The sequence below is a fragment of the Bufo bufo genome, chromosome 7, assembly GCF_905171765.1.
Source record: "Bufo bufo chromosome 7, aBufBuf1.1, whole genome shotgun sequence".
In the NCBI taxonomy this organism is placed as follows: domain Eukaryota; kingdom Metazoa; phylum Chordata; class Amphibia; order Anura; family Bufonidae; genus Bufo; species Bufo bufo.
The window spans coordinates 178984061-179009843 of record NC_053395.1 but is presented as its reverse complement, the minus strand read 5'-3'; the positions used below and the strand labels follow the sequence as shown (position 1 = coordinate 179009843).

The following is a 25783-nucleotide window of genomic DNA, read 5'->3' as shown; positions in this document are numbered from 1 at the left end:
GCTGTCGATGACTTACGGAAAATGTGCACACATGCGGCGCACCTTCAACAGTAGCTCAGGAAAATTGGGGTACGTTTTGAGAAACCTCTGAACCACTAAGTTTAAGACGTGGGCTAGACATGGGATGTGTGTGAGCTTGCCGAGCTCCAAAGCCGCCACCAAGTTACAGCCATTATCAGACAATACCATGCCTGGTTGTAGGTTGAGTGGCGAGAGCCACAGCTCAGTCTGGTCTCTTATCTCCTGCTACAGCTCTGCGGCAGTGTGCTGTTTTTCCCTTAAGGGGGTTGGAGCCACTAACGTAGGTTCTGGCAGAAACCCTGATCGGCGTAGGGACCGCAATCCTTGGCATCGGTAGCACCTCTGCCATCCCAAAGTACGACTCGCTCTCGGTCTCCACAACATTCACCCAGTGTGCCGTCAGGGAAATGTGGCGTCCCTGGCCGAATGCACTTGTCCATGTGTCCGTGGTTAAGTGGACCTTCCCAGTAACTGCCTTAGTCAGGGCTCGTGTGATGTTACAGGACACATGTTGGTGTAAGGCAGGCATGGCATACCTTGAAAAATAGTGGCAGCTGGGGACTGCGTAATGCTGGACAGCCGCCGACATCACGCTGCGGAAGGCCTCAGTGTCCACAAGCCTAAATAAGTAATTTGGAAAGCTGCGCATTTAGTGCTATGGCCTGTGGGTAGGTGGCTGGGTATTTGCGCTTGCGTTCAAAGGCCTGGGGTAATGACATTTGGATGCTGCGCTGGGACACGGAAGTGGATGTGGTCGCTGATGGTGCTTGCGAAGGTCCAGGTGCAGGGAGGGAGGTATCTGGGCCTGCGCCTTTGACAGGGGATTGGCCAGCACATAACATAGGGGAAGAGGAGGCACTGGTGTGACCCGCAGACACATATTGTGGACGCAGGCGTTCGTCCCACTTATTACCCTGCTTGGATGCCATGTGGCAGATCATGCTGGTGGTGGTGAGGTTGATAGTGTTCACGCCCTGGCTCATTTTGGTAAGGCACAAGTTGCAAACTACTTTCTTTTGTCGTCCGCACTTTCCTCAAAAAAGCGCCATACAGCGAAACACCTACACCTTGGCAAGGGAGATTTATGCAAGGAATGTGTTACATGGAACAGTTGCAGGCCTGTTTGGTGTGGCCCGCCTTCTCCCTTTTGCCACCCCACTGCCTCTTCCAGCCTGTTGTGGTGCTGCAGATCCCTCCCCCTCTGTACTGCTGTCCTTGCTCAGCTTTCCACCTTCCCAGGTTCGGTCAGTGACTTCATCGTCTACCACCTCCTCTTCCACTTCCTCACTCTGCTCATCCTCCTGACTTGTTGACCTAACCACAACCTCAGTGATTCAAAACTGTGTCTCATCATCATCCACCTCATTAAACAGTAATTGCCGTTCCCCACCGTCATCTTCTTGTGACTGTGGATGCTCAAGAGTTTGGGAATCAGGGCACAAGATCTGTCCCTCTTCAAGCGTGCTTGGCGAGAGGGCCAAATCAAGGAATGGTGATAAAAAGAGGTTCTCGGAATATCTGAGTGTGGGATTACTTGTTTGCCCAGACTCTCCATGGTGAGAGGAAAGAGCATCAAGACTGGACTTGGTGGAAGGCAGGGTGCTTAACCCACTGGAAGCATTTTCTGCTGCAATCCAACCAACCACCTGGTCGCACTGGTCTGACTTCAAGAGTGGTGTCCTGCGCCGCCCTGCAAACTGGGACATGAAGCTAGGTATTGTGGATGATTGTTTTTCTTGTGCTCTGGCAGCAGGCTCAGTTTCAACACGCACAGGGCCACGGCCTCTGCATGCACTATCAGCATCATGGCCACTTCCCCGTCCCTTACTGCTCGCCATCTTCATATTTAATGTTATATATGCTTGAAAGTATGTCACATGTACAGTAGCGTAGGATCTGGAAGTGTATGCACCCAAAAATTTAAAAAAGTATGTGGGATGTGGAAACGTCACACAGGAGATATCCCGCAGATAATGTCAATGCTGTCACCATCGGCTAATAAAAAATTACAGGGAATGTCACAGGTATTTGGGATGAGGAAACGTTATACAGGAGAGGTACCACCGGTAATGTCACTGTCCGCAGCGTCTATGGAAAAAGTACACTGTATGTCCCAGATAAATTTTGTCAGCGCACACGGAACACTGCAGATGTGGCACTGGTAATGTCACTGTCCGCAGCAGACACCGTCTACGGAAAAAGTACTCTGGATGTCTCAGATATTTTTTGGATGCGCACACTTTACACTGGAGATGTGGTGCAGCTAATGTCATTGTCTGCAGCGGACACCGTCTACGGAAAAACTACACTGGATGTCACAGATATTTTTTGGATGCGCACACTTTACACAGGAGATGTGGTGCAGCTAATGTCACTGTCCACAGCGGACACCATATATGGAAAAAGTACACTGGATGTCACAGATATTTTTGGGATGCGCACACTTTACACAGGAGATGTGGCGCAGCTAATGTCACTGTCTACAGCGGCCTAACTATTGCACGCTATTTAACGCAGTATGCGCCAAAAAATAGATATTGCTGCCACACACAATAGTCCTTAAAAGGACTTTTGGGTCTGAAAAGTTTTTGTAATAAAAATATTATATATCACTCCCTACACTGTTTGTCCCTTCCTCAGCACAGCTCTCCCTGACTAAGACTGACCCGAACATGCGTCATCGGGTACTATATAGCACCCGATGACGCGTTCCGGCCAGCCAATCACTGTAATGCCAGCAGCCAACATGGCTATGGCATTATAGTGAGGGCAGTACTTACCTGCACGTTTATTGGCTGCGTAACAGCCAAGAAACGTGCGGGGAGGAGACTCGAGCATTGCGTTCGAGCACATGCGGTATTTGGACGAATACCGCCATGTGCCGAGCATTGAGATGCTCGAGCCGAACCGGTGTTTGGCCGAGCATGCTCGATCAACACTAATGTGCACCTATATTTTTATAGTTTTTTGGGAAGAAATAAAAAAAAACATTGTGGCAAACCTTCAATGATGAGTTTTGCACTGGTTCTCTTATCTTCTGCTTCAAACATGTATTTTGCTTCATCTTCAAAAGCAACTGACTTAATCATCAGAGAGTGTCTTGTGCCTTCGGCAACCAGCTCATACTTGTCATCTCCCTGAAGTTCCTGAGTTCCTTTTAGCCAACGGTATGTTTTAGGCAACCTAGAAGTCTCACATTCAAATCTTGCTTCATCTTTTTCATACACCTTGACATCAGTAAGTGGAGTAATGAAGATGAGTGGAAGTTCTGTAATTAAATACAGGTGTTACAGGTTAGGATAGGTTGATTTATTTACAATCTTAACCATTGAAGACATATGTAAAATATGTGTAAAATTAATCTAATTGATTCTTGCTGACATTCAGTTATACAATTAGGGAATATGAACCAACCTTTTACTTTGAGGTTAGCTTCATTTTTGGCATTAGCAGCCTGGAATGAAACCTCGCCTGCCATATCCAGTTTGCAGTTATATAATATTAGAACATGTTTCTTCCCATCCTCTATGATTTCACACTCCTTTCCAGAAGAAATACAAATAAATACATTAGCAAATCAGTAAATACAATCATCTTCACTAATTGCATAGAGTGAATTAAACAATTAATATTATCAGTGTCTTACAGGAGAAGAAGACAGGATCTCTCCCTTAAGTTTCCATTGGGCATGAACATCAGGTTCTGAGATTTCAACCTCAAATCGCGCTGTTTCACCTTCAAATACCTCCACTCCGTACAAGGGGCGCTCGATTTTAATGATGCGTGCTGCAATGGAAAAGAATAGATTCATACAAAAAAATAACTGGTATAAATAATTGCTATAATTGAATCCAGAATGGCTATTAGCCTACGGATGTAGCAGTTCTAAACTTGAGTGTGGTTTCATGTCACAAAAGCTATTGAAAACGTCAATTAAATGTTTCTTGCTATGGAATACTTCACTCATTAAGAATCAAGATGAGGATTTCTACATTTGTACCTTCTATGTTCACAGTTCCTTTAGTTTTATCTGTTCCACAGTCACATTCGTATTCCCCTTTGTCTTTGTCTTCAACTTTCTTAATCTTCAGAATTCTGCGTTTGCCATCGGTCTTGATGCTCACAGTTTTTGAAACCTTGATTTCTTCACCATTTTTAAACCATTTCACTGGTACGTCTTTGCTCAGCTCACACTCCAGCGTCATGTCATCCTTTTCCACTGCAGTGTAGTCTTGCAATTTTACAGTGAAGTAAGGATCAGCCTCTGTAAATAGATTACCCGAAATAATAAATATACTGCAAAGTGTATTGCACAGGTAGCATGCCACCAAGCATGGAACCTTTGCCTTACAAGAAAGTACATAAACAAACATAAGACAGTCACTACACATAAACATTTATTTAAAGTATGTGTATATATGTATATATACATATATATTGCATACATGATATCTGACAGACATTTGTACATTTACAAAGGAAGGCAAGTTAAAAAGGCAAAGAAATGAGATAATAAATACGAACACAGGTAATGACAGAAATTGATGACTGTACAATTTACAACACAGAAAGAAATATATACAGACACACGTATAAGATAAGGAAAGTAAAGACAATTATATATGTTGAAAACAAACAACACAAACCTAAATATAGACATAACACCAAGTACTAGGCATATGTAATAAGTCTCTGTTCTGAAGAGGTTTGTTTCAAAAAATAGAACAAAGAAAAAAGAATGCGCCGAAAGACGTTATGCATGATAGTAACACCATAGCAAAAACTGGCCATTACCTAAACTTAAACTATGGTTAGCAAGCAGAGCTTGGTTACTATAAAAAAATGAAATGATAATATCTGTATAAGCAATTTGGAAAATTCTAAGGACTTTAGTTAAATAATTCAAATTAGATGAATCATTAATACTCGCAATCATATTATATAAAGCGTTATACAGATTACAGCATTAAATAGAATCAAAATAGTAATATAAGATCAAAATGGATTAACCATAATGAGTCTAATTAGTGGCATACTCAGTATATTTAATTTCTAGGAGGTGGTAAGGCATAATTATCAGATAGTAAAGCCTTGGCACAATTATAAAAAACATGCAAGCACGTAAGCATTAAAATTCAAGATTTTAGATGATGGCACTTTATGAGCTAAGGCAGCTATTGTTTAAGCTGCAGCTAGCATAGTGGTTGCTATGTGCCAAGAGTACAAAAAAAGAGGAAAGTGAAGAGGAAGAAAATTTTATGCAGAGACAAAAAAGCGACAAGGCAAGAAGGACCGTCCAATGTGTTTCATTTATAGTGTAAAATGACTGTCTAAATATAATTATATAAATGTACATAATTATAAGAAAAACAATAGCTGCGTGACTGCCACTTAACAAATATCGTACCTAATACTTTTAGTTTGGCTGTTGTATGTAGACTTTTAACTTCTGCCTTAATTTGGGAGATGTCATCTAGAGTCACTTCTCTGATTTCCAGTCTGTGAGTCTTGCCATCTTCAGAAATAAGAATGGTTCTACTTGTGTGTAGTTTCTTGTCATTCCTGTACCATGTTACAGGCATATTCTCATGGGAAAGCTCAAATTCAAATACAGCAGTTTCTCCTTCCTTGACAGTCTGATCTTTAAGTGGTGAAATAAACTTAAGTCTGATTCCTGAAACAGAAGTATTTAAAATGAACATACCGTTCAGTACGCTACCAGGTAGTAATCCACGACATCTGTAAGGGTGCTATAATGGTAAGTACGGCAAGAATCAATCTAAGTTACAAATTAAAATAGGTTTGTAAAGATGAGAAAAAGAGTTACTCATTGGTATTCATGCTGATTTTTTAATGTTGGATTTATTTCATTAAATGATGTCGTTGTCAACCCATCCATACTATTGACTTGCCTTCAACCGTGAGCTTGGCAGTTGTCTTTTTGCCATCAACCTCTGCAGTGTAATCCCCTTCATCATCAAATGCAGAGTCATTAATGACAAGGATGTGCTTCTTTCCATCAGCAATAATGTCAAATTTCTCTCCGGCCTTTATTATATCTGGTCCTTTTGACCATATAACATTTGCTTCTCTGGTAAGAGCACATTCAAATCTAGCCTGGCGCTTCTCTGGTACCGTAACGTCCTTTAGAGGAACGGCGAAGTCAAGCTCAATTTCTAAAGAGAGAATGTGGTTCATATATAACAGTTAAGGGGGAAGAGAACATATTATATGTAAGGACAAATGATCAAAAAAGTGGAACATACCTTTTACATGAAGTATGGCTGTGGTCAGGGCATTCAAAGCCTGGAATAGAACTTCTCCTGCTTGTTCAACCTTGACTTTATGCAGGGTGAGGAAGCGCTTTCCTCCTTCAGCCTTGATTTCACAAGTCTACAGGATAAATATTTTTTTTAAATATGCTTAAAAAAATAATGTATACACAGAGTTTACTACAGGAAACAATGTATCCTACTAAGGTCTATTTTACCAAAGTTCTCAGAATACTCCCTGGTTCAATTATCTATCTCCCAAAAAGATATTTTGGCAGATGGAAAATTGATCCAAGACTATAAAAATGGCTATTTGACTCACAGGTGATGGACGTAGCACTTCGCCTTTCAGCTTCCATTCTCCAGGAATATCTTCCTCAGATATCTCACAGTCAAAGGATGCAGATTCTTTCTCATAAATCTCGACATCTTGAATTGGTTTAAGGAGGTCAACTTCACGCTCTAAGATGACAAAAACAATTCCCTTAATAATCTGTTAAACCTTCTGCATGTTTAAATCATTTATGCAATTTTTAAATCTAAAGAAGTAGGGTATATTGTTTACATACCACCAAGTGTGAGTTTTGCTGTAACTCTTTTTCCTTCAACCTCTACAGAATATTCTCCTACATCATCAGGACCAGCATTTTTTATAATTAAATAAATTTTATTTCCATCCTTTACCAACTCAGTTTTGTCATTTGGCTCTGGTGAAATTTCTTCATCTCCTTTGAACCATTTGATGTTTGGTGTATCCTTAACTATATTTGCTGAAAATGTTGCTGTAGTCTTGGGCTTCACATGCTGGTCTCTGATAGGCTTAACCAACCAGTCGCGAATGACCTCTGCAGAAAAGACAAATTATTGCAATTTTTTTTTAAAATATTTCAAATTGGAACAGATTACAGCATAAAAACATTTCTCTTTAATCCCTTACCTACATATACAGCGGATGGTCTATAAGGCAGACACCAGGAGGCGATAACACTATTCATAGACATTTAACATCTGAAGGGTAAAATCCTGGGAAAGCTGTGATTACAGAGCCAGAACAGCTCCCCTGCACCTAGACTGAGAAAGCTGTTTGGTTTCTATGGCAGCCTTAGGCTTTCTGAAGGCTTAAAGGCCTGCCACAGCAATGTCCCTATGAAGCTCTGCCTTTGTCACAGCGAAGTGTCCACAGTTAGGGCTCCATAATAACATAGTGAATCTTATTACCTCATTGCAATCATTGGGAGAAATGATTAGACGATGGTATGTTAAAGTCCCCTAGAGGGACATAAAATAAGTGGTAAAAAATTAAATTAAACATATAAAAATTAGAATCATTCCCTTTCCCAATAAAATAGGAAGGCAAGGAATCAAAACAGAAAATTAGCCAGGAAGGGGTTAAGGACATGCTGAATATCACATCACAAAATTTTATGAATCTCACAAAAATAGGTTTTTCTTAATTTAAAAAAGGAAAATGTTTTAAATCTTACCAACTACTTTGACATTTGAAGAACATTTGATATTAGCAGCTTCCACAGCGCAAGCATATACACCAGCATCTTGATCATCAGCTGCTAAGATAGTGAGTGTGCGGGTCAATCCGATTGACTGGATTTGGAATCGGCCTGGCTCATCAGTGAGTAATTTCCCATCTTTGGTCCAGACAGTATCCCTTTCCTTGTTTAGCTCACAGCTCAAATATAATGGCTGAGTTTTGACAACAGTGACTTCCTCTTCTAGGGTCTTTACAAAACGTACTGGCAACTCTGTAGAGAATGGAAATAAGAGAAATTAGTTATTTAGGGTAAGTGCTTATCATATAAGAAACATCTACTTTTATTTTTATCAGCATTCTATAACAATAAGGCTCCATTCACACGTCCACAAATGTTGTCCGCACCCGTTCCGCAATTGTGGAATGTATATTGGCATTTGTATATGTCCCTCCCCCTTATTCTTCTAGGGTAATAGGACTGTTTAGTCAGTTTGTTTCAAAAGTGGGGGATGTTCCTTATATGATAATTGGAGATTTTAACGCCGGCTCTGTACTATACTGGCCAGGAATAAGTCACCATGGCGCATGTGCGGCGGCGCGCGCGTTCAGTCCAGGGCGCGGCCCGGCCGGGAGAAGACTTCAATTAAGATGAAGCCCGACCCCTGCCAGAATCCAGGAAGTGAACGGCGCGCTGGCAGCAGGTAAGTATGAAAATGCAAAGTGGCATAACCCCTTTTTAAAAAAAAATATTTTCCATTACACCTCAGATCAGACCTCAGCTAACAGCCCCAATCAGACCCCCAATGTTAATAAGACCCCAACAAGTCCTGTGAATGACCCCCAATCAGACCTCAGACCCAAATCAAACCTCATATCAGCCCCCAGCAGCTCCCACTGCCTCTCATATTGGCCCCAGCAGCCCCTATTGCCTTCTATAAGCCCTCTATAGCCCCCATTGCCTCTCATATTGTCCCTATTGCCTCTCATGTTGTCCCCATTGCCTCTCATATTGCCCCCATTGCCTCTCATGTTGTCCCCATTGCCTCTCATATTGCCCCCATTGCTTCTCATATTGCCTCCATTGCCTCTTATATTTCCCCCAGCACCTCATGTTTAATAAAATAAATAAACCACTTACCTCTCCTGCTTCTGGACGTCACCGCTTCTCTCCTCCAGCGCTCTCTGTCTTCCAGCTGTGCTGTGAAGGCTGTGCACAGCATGAGATCACAGAGCGCAGTCACGCTGTGCGCAGCCTTCACAGCCGACAGTCGAGGACCAGGAAGCATTGAGTACAAAGCCTTCACCGCTTCCCGGTCCGCCGGTACTAATGAACGCTTCCATAATGGAAGAGCTCATTAGTATTCGCCCCATAAGACGCAGGGGCATTTCCCCCCCACTTTTGGGAGAAAAAAAATGCGTCTTATGGGGCAAATAATACGGTAATTATGTTTGGATATAATTGTTTAATGATGATTTCTGTATAGATTTGGGTATTATTACTTATTTCAATATTTTATATGAATGATGGGAATAAAATATACTAAAAAAGTTACCATTATCAGAATTAATATATATATATATTTTTTTTACAAAAAAGCAAATACCTTCAACAATTAGTTTGGCTGTTGATGTTTTTTCTTTGTTTCCAAGTTTTGCAACACATGTGTATTCTCCAGTGTCTGACAGCTGCACGTCAATGATATGAAGCTTTCTATCTTTGCCATCAGCAATGAATTTATGCTTGGGGCTTTCTCTCAGATTGCTGCCATCTTTCATCCAAGTGGTAATAGCAGTAGAAGGTGAAATTAGACACTCAAATATGGCTGAGGATCCAACAGATTCTGCTTCTTGTAAAACAATGTCCTTCAGCTCTTTAACAAACTTAAGTGGAACAGCCTTCAACTGGTAGGTAAATGCAGGCTCATCTGGAGGTTTTTCACCACCACTACCAGGACGAAGCTTCTTTTTGTCGGCATCAAGAGGTGAGGGTGTCTTCTTGATACCTAAAATTCAGATGTGGACATGGAAAATTGATGAAGTTTTTTCTTATGTTAATGTAGCAACATGATTGGATTCCAGGAATGAAGCCTATTTAAATGGATTCCTGGGATTTTTTTTTTATTGATAACCTCTCCTAAGGATAGGTAATCAATATCAGATTGCCACAGATTGCCAGCTGGTTGAAGAGAAGACCGTGCACTGTGCCAGCACAATCTTCTCTTCATTGTTTACCTGCTCGTCGTCCACATGGCAGTCCACATTGCAGCAGTGAGCAGGTGTAATTACAAGAAGCTACCCATTCACTTCAATGGGATGGCTCGTTCCTATACGAGTAACTACACCAGCTCAATGCTGCAATGTCAACAGCGAGCATATAAACAATGAAGGGAAGGCTGCACTGCCACAGCCTTCTCTTCAACCAGCTGATCAGGGGGGGTTGCTGGGTGTTGGACTCCCGCTGGTCTTATATTGATGACCTATCCTGAGGATAGGTCATCAATATAAGTATCCCGGAAAACCCCTTTAAGGATGCATACTCAATACTTGTTTTAATATAGCAAGTAAATTATAATGAATCATAATGTAATGGATGCCAACAATATACACAACATAGACATGCAACACAATCTCACCTTTTATAGGTAGTTTACCCTTTGGTGCTTCTTCTTTTGGTGTCTTGCCATCTAAAGTGAAACAGTTAGTGAGTGATATTAGTAGATTTCTCAAAAAGCATTTTGTTTTGGAATTCCAAAACATGTGTTAATTGCAGAAGTGAACTGTAATGATTTGAACAAAACTATAATGGACTAAACAGGTGGTGAAGGTATAGATGAAATGTAAAATGTCACCTATTATTCCTATACTTCTATAAAAAATAAATAAAAGAAATTAGCCAATGGACCATGCAAAACTGTGACATTAGATTGTGAACTTTTGTGAATAATTTCTACTTTGAAACACAAAACACAAAGACAAACAATGAAACATTATGGAAATAGATTTCTACGACAGGTAGATATCATTGACAAGAATGAAGAATGGACATATATGAAGAACAAATGTAACAATGAAGACTGTATATGGTTTCTTCTTCAAAGATGGGCACAAAGACGAGTTTATGAGTAAATGGAAATGATCAGTGTCTTCAAGCATGTATGAAATAAGCTTTCCATTTAAGAATATTTAGCGTGCATGACAATGGTGGTGACTGGTGGCATATGGCTGGTGACAAGTTTTAAAGCAGATCTTTGTTTTGAGCAGAGACTCCTCACCTCGTCGTCCAATAGCTTTTGCTGGAGTTTCAACAGCACTTTTTTTAGTATGCCCGCTGTCTTCACTCATTATGTCTTCCTCAGAACCATAATCAGTGTGTTCTGATGGACTTTCTATTTCCTGGTCCCATATCTCCTCTTCCTCTGCTTCCTCAGATTCTGTTTCTGTTTTCTGGGGACTTAAATCTTTTCCTTTTATAGGGCTTATTTGCAGTGGAGATTCTTTAACTAAGGATTTCTTTGGCTCTGATTTTTTAAGATCAATAGGCGTACTGGTTCTGCTGATCACCTTTCCAGAGGTGTCCTCCTTTCCCAAGATGCTTTTGCTAGTTTGAATCTGTTCCTCGGTAATAACAGGAGTTCTAATCTTTTCAAATTTTTTAAGAGCGGGTATCACAGGTTTTTCCTCTTCAGCCTGTACTTTAGAAATCTTCTTGTCTGGAGTTTTCAGACGACTTATTTTTGGCAAATGAGAAAACCCTTTTTTCTTATGGTCTTTCTCCACTTCAGGCTGTAAAATCTTTCTATCTTTTTCAACTTGTCGCTTGATTTGGTCTTTTGTATCATCTATTCTGGAAGTCTTTGTTTCCTCAGCTATCTCTATAGCACCTTGTTTTTCTTCTTTTTCAATAGCTAATTCGGCTTTTTTGTCATCTACAAACACTTCCTTTTCAGATATTTCTGGAACAGTTAAATCAGAAATATCTTGTTTTTCTGATTTTGCACTAGTAAATGACTTCTTCTTAGGCTCTGAAGCATCTTTAGGCGATATTTGAATACTGTCAGGGAGTTTATGTACAATATCTTTTATGGGTTTCTCTTTAGTTTTTAATTTCTCACTAGTCTTTTGAGACTCATCTTCACTTATACCTATAATATTTTTATCTTTTAATTTATCTGCAAGCTCGTCACTGTCTTCTGCCAGCTGAGGTCTCTTTCTATGCACTGCTTTATCACCTTTAAGTAAATCTCTCATTTCATCATCTTGGAATGCTTTCTCCACATCTACCTCTAAACTGTGGATTTTAGGCTTGGAAATAATTTCTACTTTGGCTTCCCTGATTTTTTGGGTTGTTTTTTCAGGCACCTCCTCTAATAACTCACCACGAGGCTCTAAGAATTCACTACTTTCTAATCTTTCCTTCTCATCAATGATTTCTTTATCAGGGATCGTTTTTCTTATTCTCTTAACCTTATCAATAGTTTTGCCCACTTTCTCCTTAATTTTTTTCTGAGGTTCCTCTATGTGCTCATCCTGGCTGTCCAAAGATTCCTCACTTTCCGTACTACTTCTTTCTATTCTTTTATCTGCATCCAGTTTTGGGGAAATTATTGGTTCTTTTTGGGGTACCTTTGAAATAATTTTTCTAGCCTTCGCCATAGTTTTATCTGTTTTTGCTTCTTTTATCTTTTTACCAGGTTTTTCAATAACTTCTTCAACAACTGATTCTATTGTAGGAACTTTTTTAATGGCTTTTTTAACCTTTTCTTTTTCTGTCTTAATCTTTGTGACTATCTGAGTAGGTATTTCATAATCTTCTAAAACTTCTTCGCTTTCTGTACTGCTAGCTTCTATGATTTCTTCTTCTTCCATCATTGGAGGTTCATATGGGGAAACCTTTTTAATATGTTTTCTTACTTTCTCCCCTGCTGTATCTACTTTAGTTTCTACAGTGACTGGCACAATTCCTTTTCTTTTAAATTCTTGAACTATTTTTATAGTTTTTTTTTCTTTTAATCGTCTTTCCTTTATACTGGATTCTATATGTGGTATTGGTGGTTCAAGGTCTTCAACTTCATAGTCTTCTACTATGTGAGCAGCTCGTTCAGGCTCCATGATAGCTTTTTCAACCTGTATAACTCTATTGTTATATTTTATTTTTTCGTCCTCCTCTAAGATAACTGATCTTTCTTCATATTCCTCCTCAGAATGGTCCTCTGAATATTCAATTATTTCTTTTGACTTCAGTTCTTCAGGAGCCTTGTGTCTTTTAGTGCCTTGGACCTTATCTTTCTTATATGAAATACTTCTTTCCACTTCAGTTGTATCTACAACTAGTCTTTCTGTTTTAAAACTCACATCTTCCTTGATTGGAATGAAACTTTCACCAGATAGAAAAGGTACCCTTCGAACTCCTTCTACCTTGCTTTCTTCAGACAGCATTTTACCTTTCTGCTTTATCTTTGTTGAAGCAGCTGGTTTCTCTGTGACTACAAAGGTTTTACATTTAAGTCACAAATCAAAACCCAAGAGGATAGAACATTTTATAAGATTCTAAAGAACACAATATCATACACATAATTGCCATAGAAAGGTCACAAATAAAGTTCCCTGCTAAATTTAAAATAGACATAGGACACAGACAATAAAGACAGTATAATAAAAAAAAGTACAACACAACAACAAACAATAACCAAAGGTTTAGTTATCTAGAACAAGGGTATTTAACACAAAAAGAACAGGAAATGAAATTATAGTATTAAAAAAATAAGAACACAAACACATAATAAAAATACAACCATAGACACAACAACCAATAGCTCAGAAGACCTTACAACCTAATAATTAATAGCACTATTCATTAAAAATCCTATAAGTGTTGCATCTATAGTAAACCATATTTATATAATTATATCGTGAGAAATGTACTATGTGTACTTGAATAAAAAGTTCATAAAAAAGATTGTATCAATTATCCTCTAATATGCCTTTTTAAAAAAAGCCACATAGCAATTGTACCTGTTTTCTTTCCAACCACTGGAGCTGTTACCGGTGCTGTTACTACGGCTTCTTCTGCTGTTGGTGATGGAACAGCTATAAATTAAAATGCATCAAGTACTGTTTAGTCGGTAAGAAAATGTTACTGTACAAAGATCAATGTTGTGTCCCTTAAAATTCTAAGGATGTTTATGGCTGATTATACATTCAGATATCCATTCTAACTTTCTTTCTTCATTTACAGGTCTAAAAATTGAAGTGGAAGTATGCATCAGAAATGTGCCAAATTTTGGGGTGTTTAATGGCAAGGTCTAGGTGCAAGAAAGTAAGTTTGCCTCACTGTATGTTCATACTAAATATCTACACAAAATAATAATCCAAATTACTACCTAAATCATTTTGTGCTCTACCACTATAATTGTTATAAAAGAATTTGTCAAATTACCATGAGATGTTTTACTTAGAAACAACTACTAGCAATTCAATGTTTGTAGAAGTGGCCATTTTCAAAGATTTAGTCCTACCTTCTACAGGTGATGGCACTTTTGGCGGTGTGGGAACGGGTGAAGTCTTAGCTTTTTCTGGAACTTTAAACATATTATCATTGGTTAATTAAAAATCTAGACTGTAAACAGTTTTTTTGCTTGTACTTAAACTTTATAAAAATAAAGTATGCATATGTTATGATTAGAAGTATGCAACTTTTATATGACAAATATATATTCAAAAGAAGATTTCAAAGAAGCATTAGTGAAGATGATTTTTCTCCAAGTGAACAAAAGATGATGATTAAAGTTGACAAGGTAATTGACATGTTTTTTTTTTTTTTTAATTAGGGAATCATTAATAATGGATATTAATTAAAGCAAGTTATCCAGTTAGAAGATAATCCTTAAAAGCATGTACCTTTGACTGGTTCAGGTTCTGGTTTTGCTTCTTCTTTTTTCACAGGTGGAGTTACCTCTGGTAACTTTTTCTTCTGAACTTCAGGAACTTAAAAATAGTATTGAAGTTTACAAGCAAGGCCAATGAAGTTATTTTATTTGTAAAAGTGTTCTTAATGTTTGAAGATTCATAAATGGATAATGAAAAAACGCTGTCACTTAGTAACAATCTTAAGATCCTATTAAGATGTTTTTGAAATACATTACAAGACACAACAGTCAACGTAACAAAGTACAGTACAATACATTGATAGATTTCTAATTAATAAGACATAATGCTAGTTACCTTCAGGTTTTTTAATTTTTTCTACAGGAGGTTCAGGTTTTTTCGGCTTCTCAACTTCTTTTCTAACAGGAGGCTCTTCAACTTCCTTTTTGACTGGTTTTAAAACTTTAAGACAGAGATTTCTCTTTTACCATGGTGAGTTCAAGATATGGCATGCCCAGAAACTTTCAAACCGTCGCATAAAGCATTAAGCATTTGGAAGCATATACAGCCAAGGACTTTGTGTCATTAAGAAATACATAGGACAGAAAGTCTACAATGATATAGCACTGGATTATGAAGAAATGTAGCTTTTTTTATTTTTTGCTTAATTTTATAATATCTGCAGCAGTATTAATCTGGAAAGCCTGATCATTAAAGACAATAGCAGCTTACTATTTAATTTTAACCCAGTTATCTTTCTTTGACTATTAGTAAGTAGTAATGTTATAAACATTTACTACAATAAATGTAAAAAAAAAAAATTCCTTTAGAGCAAAGCCAATTTAAATTTCACATTTTGTTAGATATATTATAGCCAAATAATTCAAAAACATAAAATCTATCTGCCTTGCTTTATTTGTTATGCAATTTAACTGTTAACTGCAAGAGTGAAATAAATTAAATGTTATAATATTTTAGTAGCAAAATTCTATTATGTATAGCTGAATGCTCTAATAGATATACAACTATACCTGTTTTAAAACTAATCTCTTCTTTTTTTGGAGGGATAATCTCAGGTTTAGGTTTACGGATAATTTTCTTTTCAGGTACTTCAAAAAAATACAATTTAATATCTTAGTCTTTGAAATATAAATGAATTTGCCACTTGTGTGTGGTTTGCTACACAAGTTATTGTGTATTTTCTGATATTCAAAAATACTTTTACTTTTTAACTCTTAGGTCTTTTATAGTAGCACTTTGTTAGCTAATTAGACTATGTTGCAAATAAACTATACTAACTGTATTTACTTATTTACATAATATAAGCACATATTTAAAAATATGACTAACAATACAGCTTGAAAGACATAATATAAAGTGGAAGCTTAAAATACACATAAAAGATATAGACAAGCAAAGTACTTTTCTTTACTATATAAGAACAGTACTATCAGTAGCTGGGTATTTATTGCACTCTTCTCTATATAGTGTGAAGAGGTGCTATACCTTTAGCTGGCTTAAGTTCTACTTTCTCAGGCTCAGGTGCAGCTGGGGATGGTTTTTTAGGTACAATCTTCTTTATCTCTTCTGGAGCTTTGAAAAAAGTAATAGGATATTTATTGATCTGCTTATTCTGACAATCTTATATATTATTAATAATGACCTGTTTTAAGGCAATGTAAAAGCATTAGTGTTGTACATTGACCAAACACATATTTAAAGATAGATATCGAACTTGGTTTTATGATATGGCAGCAGCCATTTAATGAAATGGAATGGAAAATAAAATGATAATAAACAGTATTATAGTTCTCAATTATTAGACAAGATGATCACAATGCCTGAATAAAAGGGACAACTCACAAATACGAACATATGGGTTAAAATCAGTACATGAACATCTTTTCAAAAATATGAACACCATGCTAAATTTGCATTCCTATGATGATGGACAAGAATGGATATAGTGATATGTTGCAAAAGTATAAGCATTCCTAATACCTTTTATTTCCTCCGTCTCCTCTTTTATAAAGGGAGAAGGGGTCTCAATAATTCTCTCATCAGATTGATACTCTTTAAAGAACAGGATATAAAACTTAGTATAATTTTTTTGGGGGATGAACATGGTTGGAAATCAACAAGATGAAACATGAAGACAGTCAAGACATGATGACAAAACATAAAAGATTTTGAAAGAGATGTGTAGAGGGTCCTTCTGTTGACAGACACCAAAACACATTGTTAGAAATCGGAAGAGTTTCTTTTCAAATTGTATTAAATTTAATATTAATAAATATTTTCTCTTAAACTTGTTTACAGTTTATACACTAGGAAATCTGCTTTTCAATCCAATACTAACCTTAAACCCTTGCTGACCTGACAAAGTATGTGGTCCGTATATGAAATGTGTTGTCTTTTTTTACTTGAATTAATTGATTTGCTAAAGCTTTTTTTTGTTGTTGTCTATGATTAGTGACGGCTCTCCATCGATCCAAGACAAAAAATAATAGTCTTTCTTGTCATTTGCTACGCTGGAAAGTTAAATTAACATCCTTGGAAAGATCTCTGGTGGCTGCATGCTCCATGGTTTATCTCCTATGCTACAAGTTTCTAAGAATGTGGTGCCTTATTGCTGAACCTATTAGATGCAACTTCCCTATGTTTTTCTCCAAACTACTCAACATTAAACCCTGCATGATTTCATTAATAAAAAAAAAAGGAAGTGATATAATGTTCTGAAAGATGAAATGATGTATGCTGATGATTGATACATTTTATTATACCTTCAGTTTCTAGATCAAACTCCTCTTCTTCTTCCTCCTCCTCCTCAGAAAAATATATAGGTATTTCCTCTGGTGTTGTAATAGTTTTTTGTGAAACCTCTGGCACTTTAAAAATATTATAGTGACACATATTAGGGTTTATTTGTAATAGGGGTAAATTCCATGTAAAATAGTAACAGGATTGTACTGCTAAGAACCTGTCACAGAAGGGGTTTTAATGTATGTTTTTTTCTCTGGCACAGGTATCTTAGGTTTAGTAGGCACTTTAAAAAAGATTTAAGTTTATTGAAGCTGTGGTAAATTCAATAAATATATCTACATACAGATGTAGTAGAGTTAACACTCATGCTTTATTACATGCGTTATCTAAACTAAATGCGTTAAACAAACACCTTCAATTGCTTTTCAATGGCTTTTGTTTCAAGATAACACGATGAGTTAAGAAATTTGAGTTAAGAGTTTGAGTGTTAACCCTGCTACATCTGTATGTACTATTTTAATTATGTATCTGAATCAGGAACAACTACTCTTTTAAAAATTTGGACCGAAGTCTTCTCTTAAAAAAAAATATTCTGATTTGCTTCTGTCACTTTAAGTATAATTATTTTACTATTATTTTTCTGTTCAGAACTGAGAGTTTATAATGGGTCTGGAACTGCTAACAATTTGGGAAATCTGATAAGTATGTTTTATCTGAAACACAGCAATGTAAAATTTTGACAATCTGCCAAAATAGATGTGATACCATTTTATGAAATATTCTGATATGTTTAGAGGTAGACACAAAGCCAATGTACCTTTTACAGGAGGTGCTACATCTTTTTTAGCAACTGTGACAGGTTTTTTGTCTTCAATGATGGGTTTCTTTGATAATGCAACAGGTTCTTAAAAGATATTAATAAGACATAAATATTGTGAAAATACTAGACAACAAAGTATAGCATCACAAACACAAAGCGATTACTTTTCCTAATCAGACAACAAACATTTATAACATTTATATAAGAAAGACAAAGCCTACATATTGGACATCTATGTACCTTCCACTGGTAAAACAGCCTCTTTTTTAGGTTCTACCACTGGCTTATCCTCTGGGATGGGCTTTGTAACCACTTCCACTAGTTGTAAAGATATTAGTTTTACTTTAGTACACATAAGAGATAGACATCGAAACAAGTTTGACAGTATGAAGATATACCTGCAGCAGAAACTGCAGCTTCCTTTTTGGAAAGTGGTCGAACTTTTTTATCTTCGGGAACCACTCTCTTACTAACAGGTACAGTGGGCACAGGTTCTTTAAAGATATTAGCTTAGTATTAACAATTTTCCAGAAAAGATATTTATACTGTATACGTGTATACATATACATGCAGTGATAACATAGAATACCTTCTGCACGTGGCTTTACTTCTTTTTTAGAAATAATGGGAGCTTTTTCCTTCAGGGCAACTGGTTTTTGCAATTCCACTGTTTTAAAAACAATAACCAGTTTAGAAAATACCATTTTTAAAGTTCCTCAATTTGCCATGAAAAATATAAGACATGCTAAGTTCCATGGTGGTGATATACATTAGTATGCATTTCTCTATAGGAAAGGGTCTTTAAGATAATTGTTTATTTTTGGTTACTTTCCTATATTAGACCTAAAAACAGCAATGACTGAGAAAATACTATGTATACCTTTCTCTGTAGATATTACTTCTTTTAAGGATTTAGAAATGGTTTGCTTGTCTTCAAAAGTCAATGTACTTGGAAACACTTAAAAAGATATTAGTTTGATATTAGATTAAGAAGATCTAATTGTTTGCACTTGGTAATTCGTCATAAGAAGATAATGATTATTTTATGTACCTTCTGCAGGTGGCTTTACTTCCTTTTTAGAAATAATGGAAGCTTTTTCCTTCGGGGCAACTGGTTTTTGAACTTCCACTGTTTTAAAAACAACAACCAGTTTAGAGAATACAATTTCTAAAGTTCCTCAATTTTGTCATGAAAAATATAAGACATGCTATGTTGCATGGTATGCTAAGTTGCATTGGTATATTAGTATGCATTTCTCTACAGGAAAGGGTCTTTAAGATAATTGTTTATTCTTGGTTACTTTCCTATATTAGACCTAAAAACAGCAATGACTGAGAAAATACTATATATACCTTTTTCTGTAGATATTACTTCTTCTAAGGATTCAGAAATGGTTTGCTTGTATTCAAAAGTCAACATACTTGGAAACACTTAAAAAGATATTAGTTTGATATTAGATTAAGAAGATCCAATTGTTTGCACTTGGTAATTCGTCATAAGAAGATAATGATTATCTTATGTACCTTCTGCAGGTGGCTTTACTTCTTTTTTAGAAATAATGGAAGCTTTTTCCTTCGGGGCAACTGGTTTTTTAAATTCCACTGTTTTAAAAACAACAACCAGTTTATATACAATTTCTAATGTTCCTCAATTTTGTCACGAAAAATATAAGACAGGCTAAGTTGCATGGTGGTGATACACATAAGTATGCATTTCTCTATAAGAATGGGTTTTTAAGGTAATTATTTCTTCATTGTTGCTTTTCTATTTAGACCTAACAACACAATGACTGGGAAAATGCTACATTGATATATATATATATATATATATATATATATATGTAGATATTACTTCTTTTAAGGATTCAGAAATGATTTGCTTATCTTCAAAACTCAACATACTTGGAAACACTTAAAAAGATATTAGTTTGATATGAGATTAAGAAGATCCAATTGTTTGCACTTGGTACTTCGTTAAAAGAAGATAAGGATTATCTTATGTACCTTCTTCTTTGGACATTATATCTCTTTTTGTAATGGTTAGCTTGTCTTCAGATGATGGTCTTTTAGGGAGGTCTATACCTTTTGTATGGAAATCAACTTTTTTAGACTGTTGCATAGGCATCTGTGGCTCTTCTTTGCGTGTATGACTCTTTAACACTGGCTCTTCTTTAAAGATATTAATTTGGTATTAGTAGAATTCCTCAAATAGCTGAACAATTGAATCAGAACATAAAGATTGATATTCTACCTTCAATATAATACTGTACATCTCTTCTAAAATGTTCAGCAATTTGCAGTTTTTCTTCTGGAGTGGAGACCTCCACTTCTAAAGATATTAGTATAGTATGAGTAAAGAAAAAATATATTATTTGTTGACTAATGGTTACTTAAAAGACTCACAATACCTTCAACATAGGTATCAGCTCTTCTTGTTGCAACACTTAGTATTTTTTCTTCATGAGTTGGTCTGTTTTGTGTACCTGTCACTGAGGATATTAGTTAAAAATTAGTATTTAGTTTTTAATTTTTAGAGTTTGTATCTTGAAATAGATTTGTAACTGTATAGCAAAAACTTCTGTAACTTTCTTTTACTAATAATTTGATTCTAACTCCCGAGTATTCAGATTAAAAAAAATCTTTATCAATATTCTTAATATCCAAAGCCAAATCAAGTTCTGCTCCCACTTTAAAGGTAGATACAATTGTATCAATAACGTAAACCTCTCCTTCCCTAACATTTTACTACATTTTACAAGTGTAAGTAAATGTCAGCCAGGGCGTAGGCTGTTTAGCTCGCAGATAACTAACTAGACAGTATACATGGCATCCACCCTTTAACTCTGAAAAAGTATGTGTTATAATATTATAGTACCTTGCTTATGAAAGGCAATTTCTTTTTTGGTTTGAGTCATTTCTGGCTTCTCTTGACAAATGAGTTTCTCTTGGGTCCCCACTAGTTTGGGTATATTAAAACACCATTATAATTTACTATAAAATATCCTTTGCTGGCTGATGTGGTTACATTAAAAAAAGATTGTATTGTATTGTATTTTACCTTCCACTTGGAAAGTATCTTCTCTCTTAGCTATAGTAATTTTTGGCTTGTCTTCTGTGATAGGTCTTTTTGTAATATCTATTGAATAAGATAGTAGCTAAAAATTAGTATTTTGATTTGTGAATATTTTTTAAATGAGTTAATGGTTGAGGTAGAAGATAAATTGCATAACATACAGTACCTTCTTTAAGAAGGCCAACTTCTTTTTTAGATTTAGTCATTTCTGACATCTCCTGAGGAATCAGTCTTTCCTTGGTCCCAACTATTTTAAATATATTAAAATATAATTATTATATTACTATAGAATATCTTTAGGTACTTGATGTGATTATAGCAGGAAAGAAATTAGATTTACCTTTCACTTGGGAAGTATCTTTTCCCATAGCTACAGTAATTTTTGGCTTGTCGCCTGGGATAGGTCTTTTTGTGATATCTATTAAATAAGATATTAGCTAAAAATTAGTATTTTGATTTGTAAGTGAATATTTTTGAGAATATAAGCTAATGACTGAAGTAGTAGGTATATTGTGACATACAGTACCTTCTTTAAGAAGACCAACTTCTTTTTTAGATTTAGTCATTTGTGGCATCTCCTGAGGAGTCAGGCTTTCCTTGGTCTCAACTATTTTAAATATATTAAAATATCATTATTAAATTACTAAATTACTTTAAATCATTTATTTAATTACTTCGGGTGGTTGGTATGATTATAGCAGAAAATAAATTAGTATTACCTTCCACTTGGGAAGTATCCACTCTCTGAGTTACAGTAATTTTTGGCTTGTCATCTGGGATAGGTCTTTTTGTGATATCTATTAAATAAGATATTAGCTAAAAATTAGTATTTTGATTTGTAAGTGAATATTTTTGAGAATATAAGCTAATGACTGAAGTAGAAGGTATATTGTGACATACAGTACCTTCTTTAAGAAGACCAACTTCTTTTTTAGATTTAGTCATTTGTGGCATCTCCTGAGGAATCAGTCTTTCCTTGGTCCCAACTATTTTAAATATATTAAAATATCATTATTATATTATTATAGAATATCTTTAGGTAGTTGATGTGATTATAGCATGAAATAAATATGATTTACCTTTCACTTGGGAAGTATCTTTTACCATAGCTACAGTAATTTGTGGCTTGTCGTCTGGGATAGGTCTTTTTGTGATATCTATTAAAATGGATATTAGCTAAAAATTTGTATTTTGATTTGTAAGTGAATATTTTTGAGAAGATGAGCTAATGGTTGAAGAAGGTATATTGTATAACATACAGTGCCTTCTTTAAAGAGGACCTTTCATGGGTCCGAACATTTTAAGATAACTATCTGGACATGTAGAGCGACGCCCATGGATCTCACTGCACTTACTATTATCCCTGGGCGCCGCTCTGTTCGCCCGCTGTGGCGCTGCTCTGCGCTGTGATTGGACAGCGCTACAGCCAGGGAGAAGGAACACCCAGGGAGAAACAGGGCAGACTCCTCCCTGGTTTACCGATAGTAGCAATTACCATACCGTACAGGAAAAGGTAACAGGGCCACAGTGGACGAACGGAGCGGTGCCAAGGGATTATAGTAAGTCCAGTGAGATCCCTGGGTGCCGCACTACATGTCCAGATAGTTATCTTACAATGTTCGGACCAATGAAATGTCCTCTTTAAGAAGACCAAGTTCTTTTTTAGATTTAGTTATTTGTGGCATCTCCTGAGGAATTAGTCTTTCCTTGGTCTCAACTATATTAAATATATTAAAATATCATTATTGTATTACTATAGAATATTTTGTGTGGTTGATATGGTAAAAGCAAGAAAAAAATTATAATTTACCTTCCAATTTGGAAGTATCTTCCCTCTTAGGTACATTAATTTTTGTCTCATCTTCTCTAATAGGCCTCTTTGTGATATCTACTAGATAAGATATTAGCTTAAAATTAGTATTTTGGTTTATAAATAAATATTTTTGAGATGATGAGCTAATGATTAAAGTAGAAGTTATATTGTATAACATACAGTACCTTCTTTAAGAAGACCAAATTCTTTTTTAAATTTAGTCATTTGTGGCATCTCCTGAGGAATCAGTCTTTCTTTGGTCTTAACAATTTTAAATATATTAAAATAACATTATTATATTACTATAGAATATTTTTGGGTGGTTGATATGATTATAGCAGGAAAGATATTACAATTTATCTTCCACTTGAGAAGTATCCACTTTCTGAGTTACGGTAATTTTTGCCTTGTCTTCATTGATAGGTCTCTTTGTGACATATAGTCAAGTGAATCTGTCACTTACATTATGGCTATTGAAGTAAAGCTATTTCCTAATAGCACATAGTACTTTTTTCTCAAATGTACCTTTGTTTTGGCAATTGGGGTTTCCTATCTTTTGAAAAAACTGTTTGATATGCAAATTAGCCGAGTAAGGTGCCCAGAGGGGCATTATTTTCATATGAAGGAGCCTAGGCATGCTTCCTGTTGGTGCCCAAGCCTCCTCCTCTGTGTTCTAAAATGATGCCCTCTGCTGCAATGTGTCCCTCTACCCCCTTGCTATGTCACATACAAGACCTTTCCCTGCTGCACTGCGACAAAATCTTGTGCATGGCAGTGCCAAACAGTGCCTGCACCTGCACACTGAGTGTCCCACTGAGGGCATCAACCTCAACTCTGCAACTGGTCATGCGCCAAGCCCAGTAATGCACTTCTCCTGGGCTCCTTTCTACGAAAATCACATCCCTCTGGGCACCTCATTTGCATACCAAACTAACAGATCTTTCAGAAGATAGAAAACCCTGATCGCTGAAACAAAGGTACTCTTAGAGATAAGGTACAATTTGTTGTTAGGTAATCTCTTTACCTCAATAACCATGATTTAGGTGACAGAATCCCTTTAAATAAGAGCTTAGCTAAAGTTTTATATTTTGGTTTGTGTGTAAACATTTTACAGATCATGATTTAATGGTTATAGTAGACGATACAATATTTTCTTTACGAAGGCCAACTTTCCAATGAAATGGGAAGACTGATTATTACAAAACATAAACATGGAAATCGGCTTCTATTTTTATTATAAATTTTAATGTTCTCTGTTATGAATGAATACAAAGAATGGTAGTGCTGACTATATACCTTCTCTGCTGGAAACTTCTCCATTCTCAATTACAATTGGTTTTGGAGCTTCTTTGAAAGTTATTCTTTTTGGAACATCTAGTAAGTGAAGTATATTATTTTTATAAGTATTATATACACATATGGAATTAGTAATATTGTTGATGTTTTAATGACTAGATGGAAGAGTATTTGAAAGATTAGACCATACCTTCTAATTCAAAAGTCAATTGTTGCGTAGCTACACCAATTTCTAGTTTTCCTTTCAGTGTAACAGGCTTTTCAACATCTAGGAATTTCATATTTTAATATTTTTTGGGCGTAATGGACTGACACAAATTATTACTGACAAGTTACCACTATAGGGTAGCAAAATTTATAAATAGGTTTTAATGATTAACTGGCAAAAATTAAAATATATAATTGTGTTTTACATTCTACATGAGCTATCTGGTATAGTAGTTTTTCAATATCATTTTTTAACACTTTCTTTCAAGTTCTATATTTAGAAATGTGCATTCTAGATATAGCAGGATATGGGATAACTAGAGATAAGCAAAGTTTTTAAAAATTTGATTCCGTAACTTTGCCGGAGTTAGCCAAGAAATTCAATTAGTTACAAATTAATTTGTCACAAATCGGTGAAAATCAGGTATAGCCAGGGTACGGCCACACAGGGTACGGCCACACAGGGTACGGCCACACTGAATGGCCATGCTGTGGTGAAAAACAATGAAGACCACATTGTATAGTCCTTTTTCATTGTTGATAGCCGCACGGCACCTTTCAACAGGGGCTGTTGCTGGTATGGGGTTTGGCTGGTTAGGTTGGGGGACAATATACATATTATTGCTGTTCTTACCAACAATCTCCTGCAGGTTATTTGACAGTAAGGACTAAATATTAATCAACTAAGGCACACCCACTTCTTCAACCCCAGTGCTCTCCTGCCGTAAAGGTGGGAGCCCTTCTTCTGCTACCTGCTTTTCCTCCTGTTCCACATCATCTAATATCAATGAGAATATGTCATGAGGAACATGCAGCTCCTCCACTCTTTGCATCTTGCTGACATTTCTAGGTCATGGAGATCATTTTGAAGGATGATTTGGAGGAAGTAAAGCAAGCAAAAGATGAGGATGGTCATCATTAAAACCTGGCTCCCATAAGTAGTAAATATTTTTTCTAGAAAGACTATAGAATAATCATTATATAGTACTGTATATGAAAGTTTTCTGAGACCCTTTCTATTTTAAAGATAGTTTGATGTTATTATGTCCTCACAATATGAGTAATGTCTTAATAAAATTAATTATTGGTATATACATGATGCTATACCATCTATGCAAGAAGAAATTTCTCTTTTTTTTTTTTTGTTGCCTGTTGGTTTCTTTGG

The 25783-nt window shown here is 36.1% G+C and overlaps 1 protein-coding gene across 50 annotated transcripts in view; it reads right to left on the bottom strand.

Annotated features, from left to right (window-relative positions):
- The window catches only part of TTN (titin), a 268613-nt gene that overhangs the window by 99776 nt on the left and 143054 nt on the right, over window positions 1–25783 (bottom strand). For 23 of the 50 annotated variants that reach the window (XM_040441698.1, XM_040441719.1, XM_040441726.1 and 20 more), the window contains 26 exons: window positions 19754–19831; window positions 19583–19660; window positions 19281–19358; window positions 18819–18896; window positions 18628–18723; window positions 18470–18547; window positions 18227–18313; window positions 17430–17534; window positions 16153–16239; window positions 15678–15755; window positions 15004–15108; window positions 14680–14766; window positions 14298–14360; window positions 13795–13869; window positions 10416–10466; window positions 9387–9785; window positions 7778–8053; window positions 6863–7138; window positions 6616–6755; window positions 6288–6414; window positions 5934–6197; window positions 5429–5695; window positions 4022–4285; window positions 3668–3807; window positions 3436–3562; window positions 3023–3289 (listed from right to left, as the gene is read on the bottom strand). In XM_040441698.1, coding sequence (XP_040297632.1) covers window positions 3023–3289; window positions 3436–3562; window positions 3668–3807; window positions 4022–4285; window positions 5429–5695; window positions 5934–6197; window positions 6288–6414; window positions 6616–6755; window positions 6863–7138; window positions 7778–8053; window positions 9387–9785; window positions 10416–10466; window positions 13795–13869; window positions 14298–14360; window positions 14680–14766; window positions 15004–15108; window positions 15678–15755; window positions 16153–16239; window positions 17430–17534; window positions 18227–18313; window positions 18470–18547; window positions 18628–18723; window positions 18819–18896; window positions 19281–19358; window positions 19583–19660; window positions 19754–19831 — 3771 coding nt within the window. The remainder of the gene's footprint in view (window positions 1–3022; window positions 3290–3435; window positions 3563–3667; window positions 3808–4021; window positions 4286–5428; window positions 5696–5933; window positions 6198–6287; window positions 6415–6615; window positions 6756–6862; window positions 7139–7777; window positions 8054–9386; window positions 9786–10415; window positions 10467–13794; window positions 13870–14297; window positions 14361–14679; window positions 14767–15003; window positions 15109–15677; window positions 15756–16152; window positions 16240–17429; window positions 17535–18226; window positions 18314–18469; window positions 18548–18627; window positions 18724–18818; window positions 18897–19280; window positions 19359–19582; window positions 19661–19753; window positions 19832–25783) is intronic. The other 27 variants (XM_040441727.1, XM_040441730.1, XM_040441738.1 and 24 more) reach the window with 15 other exon arrangements.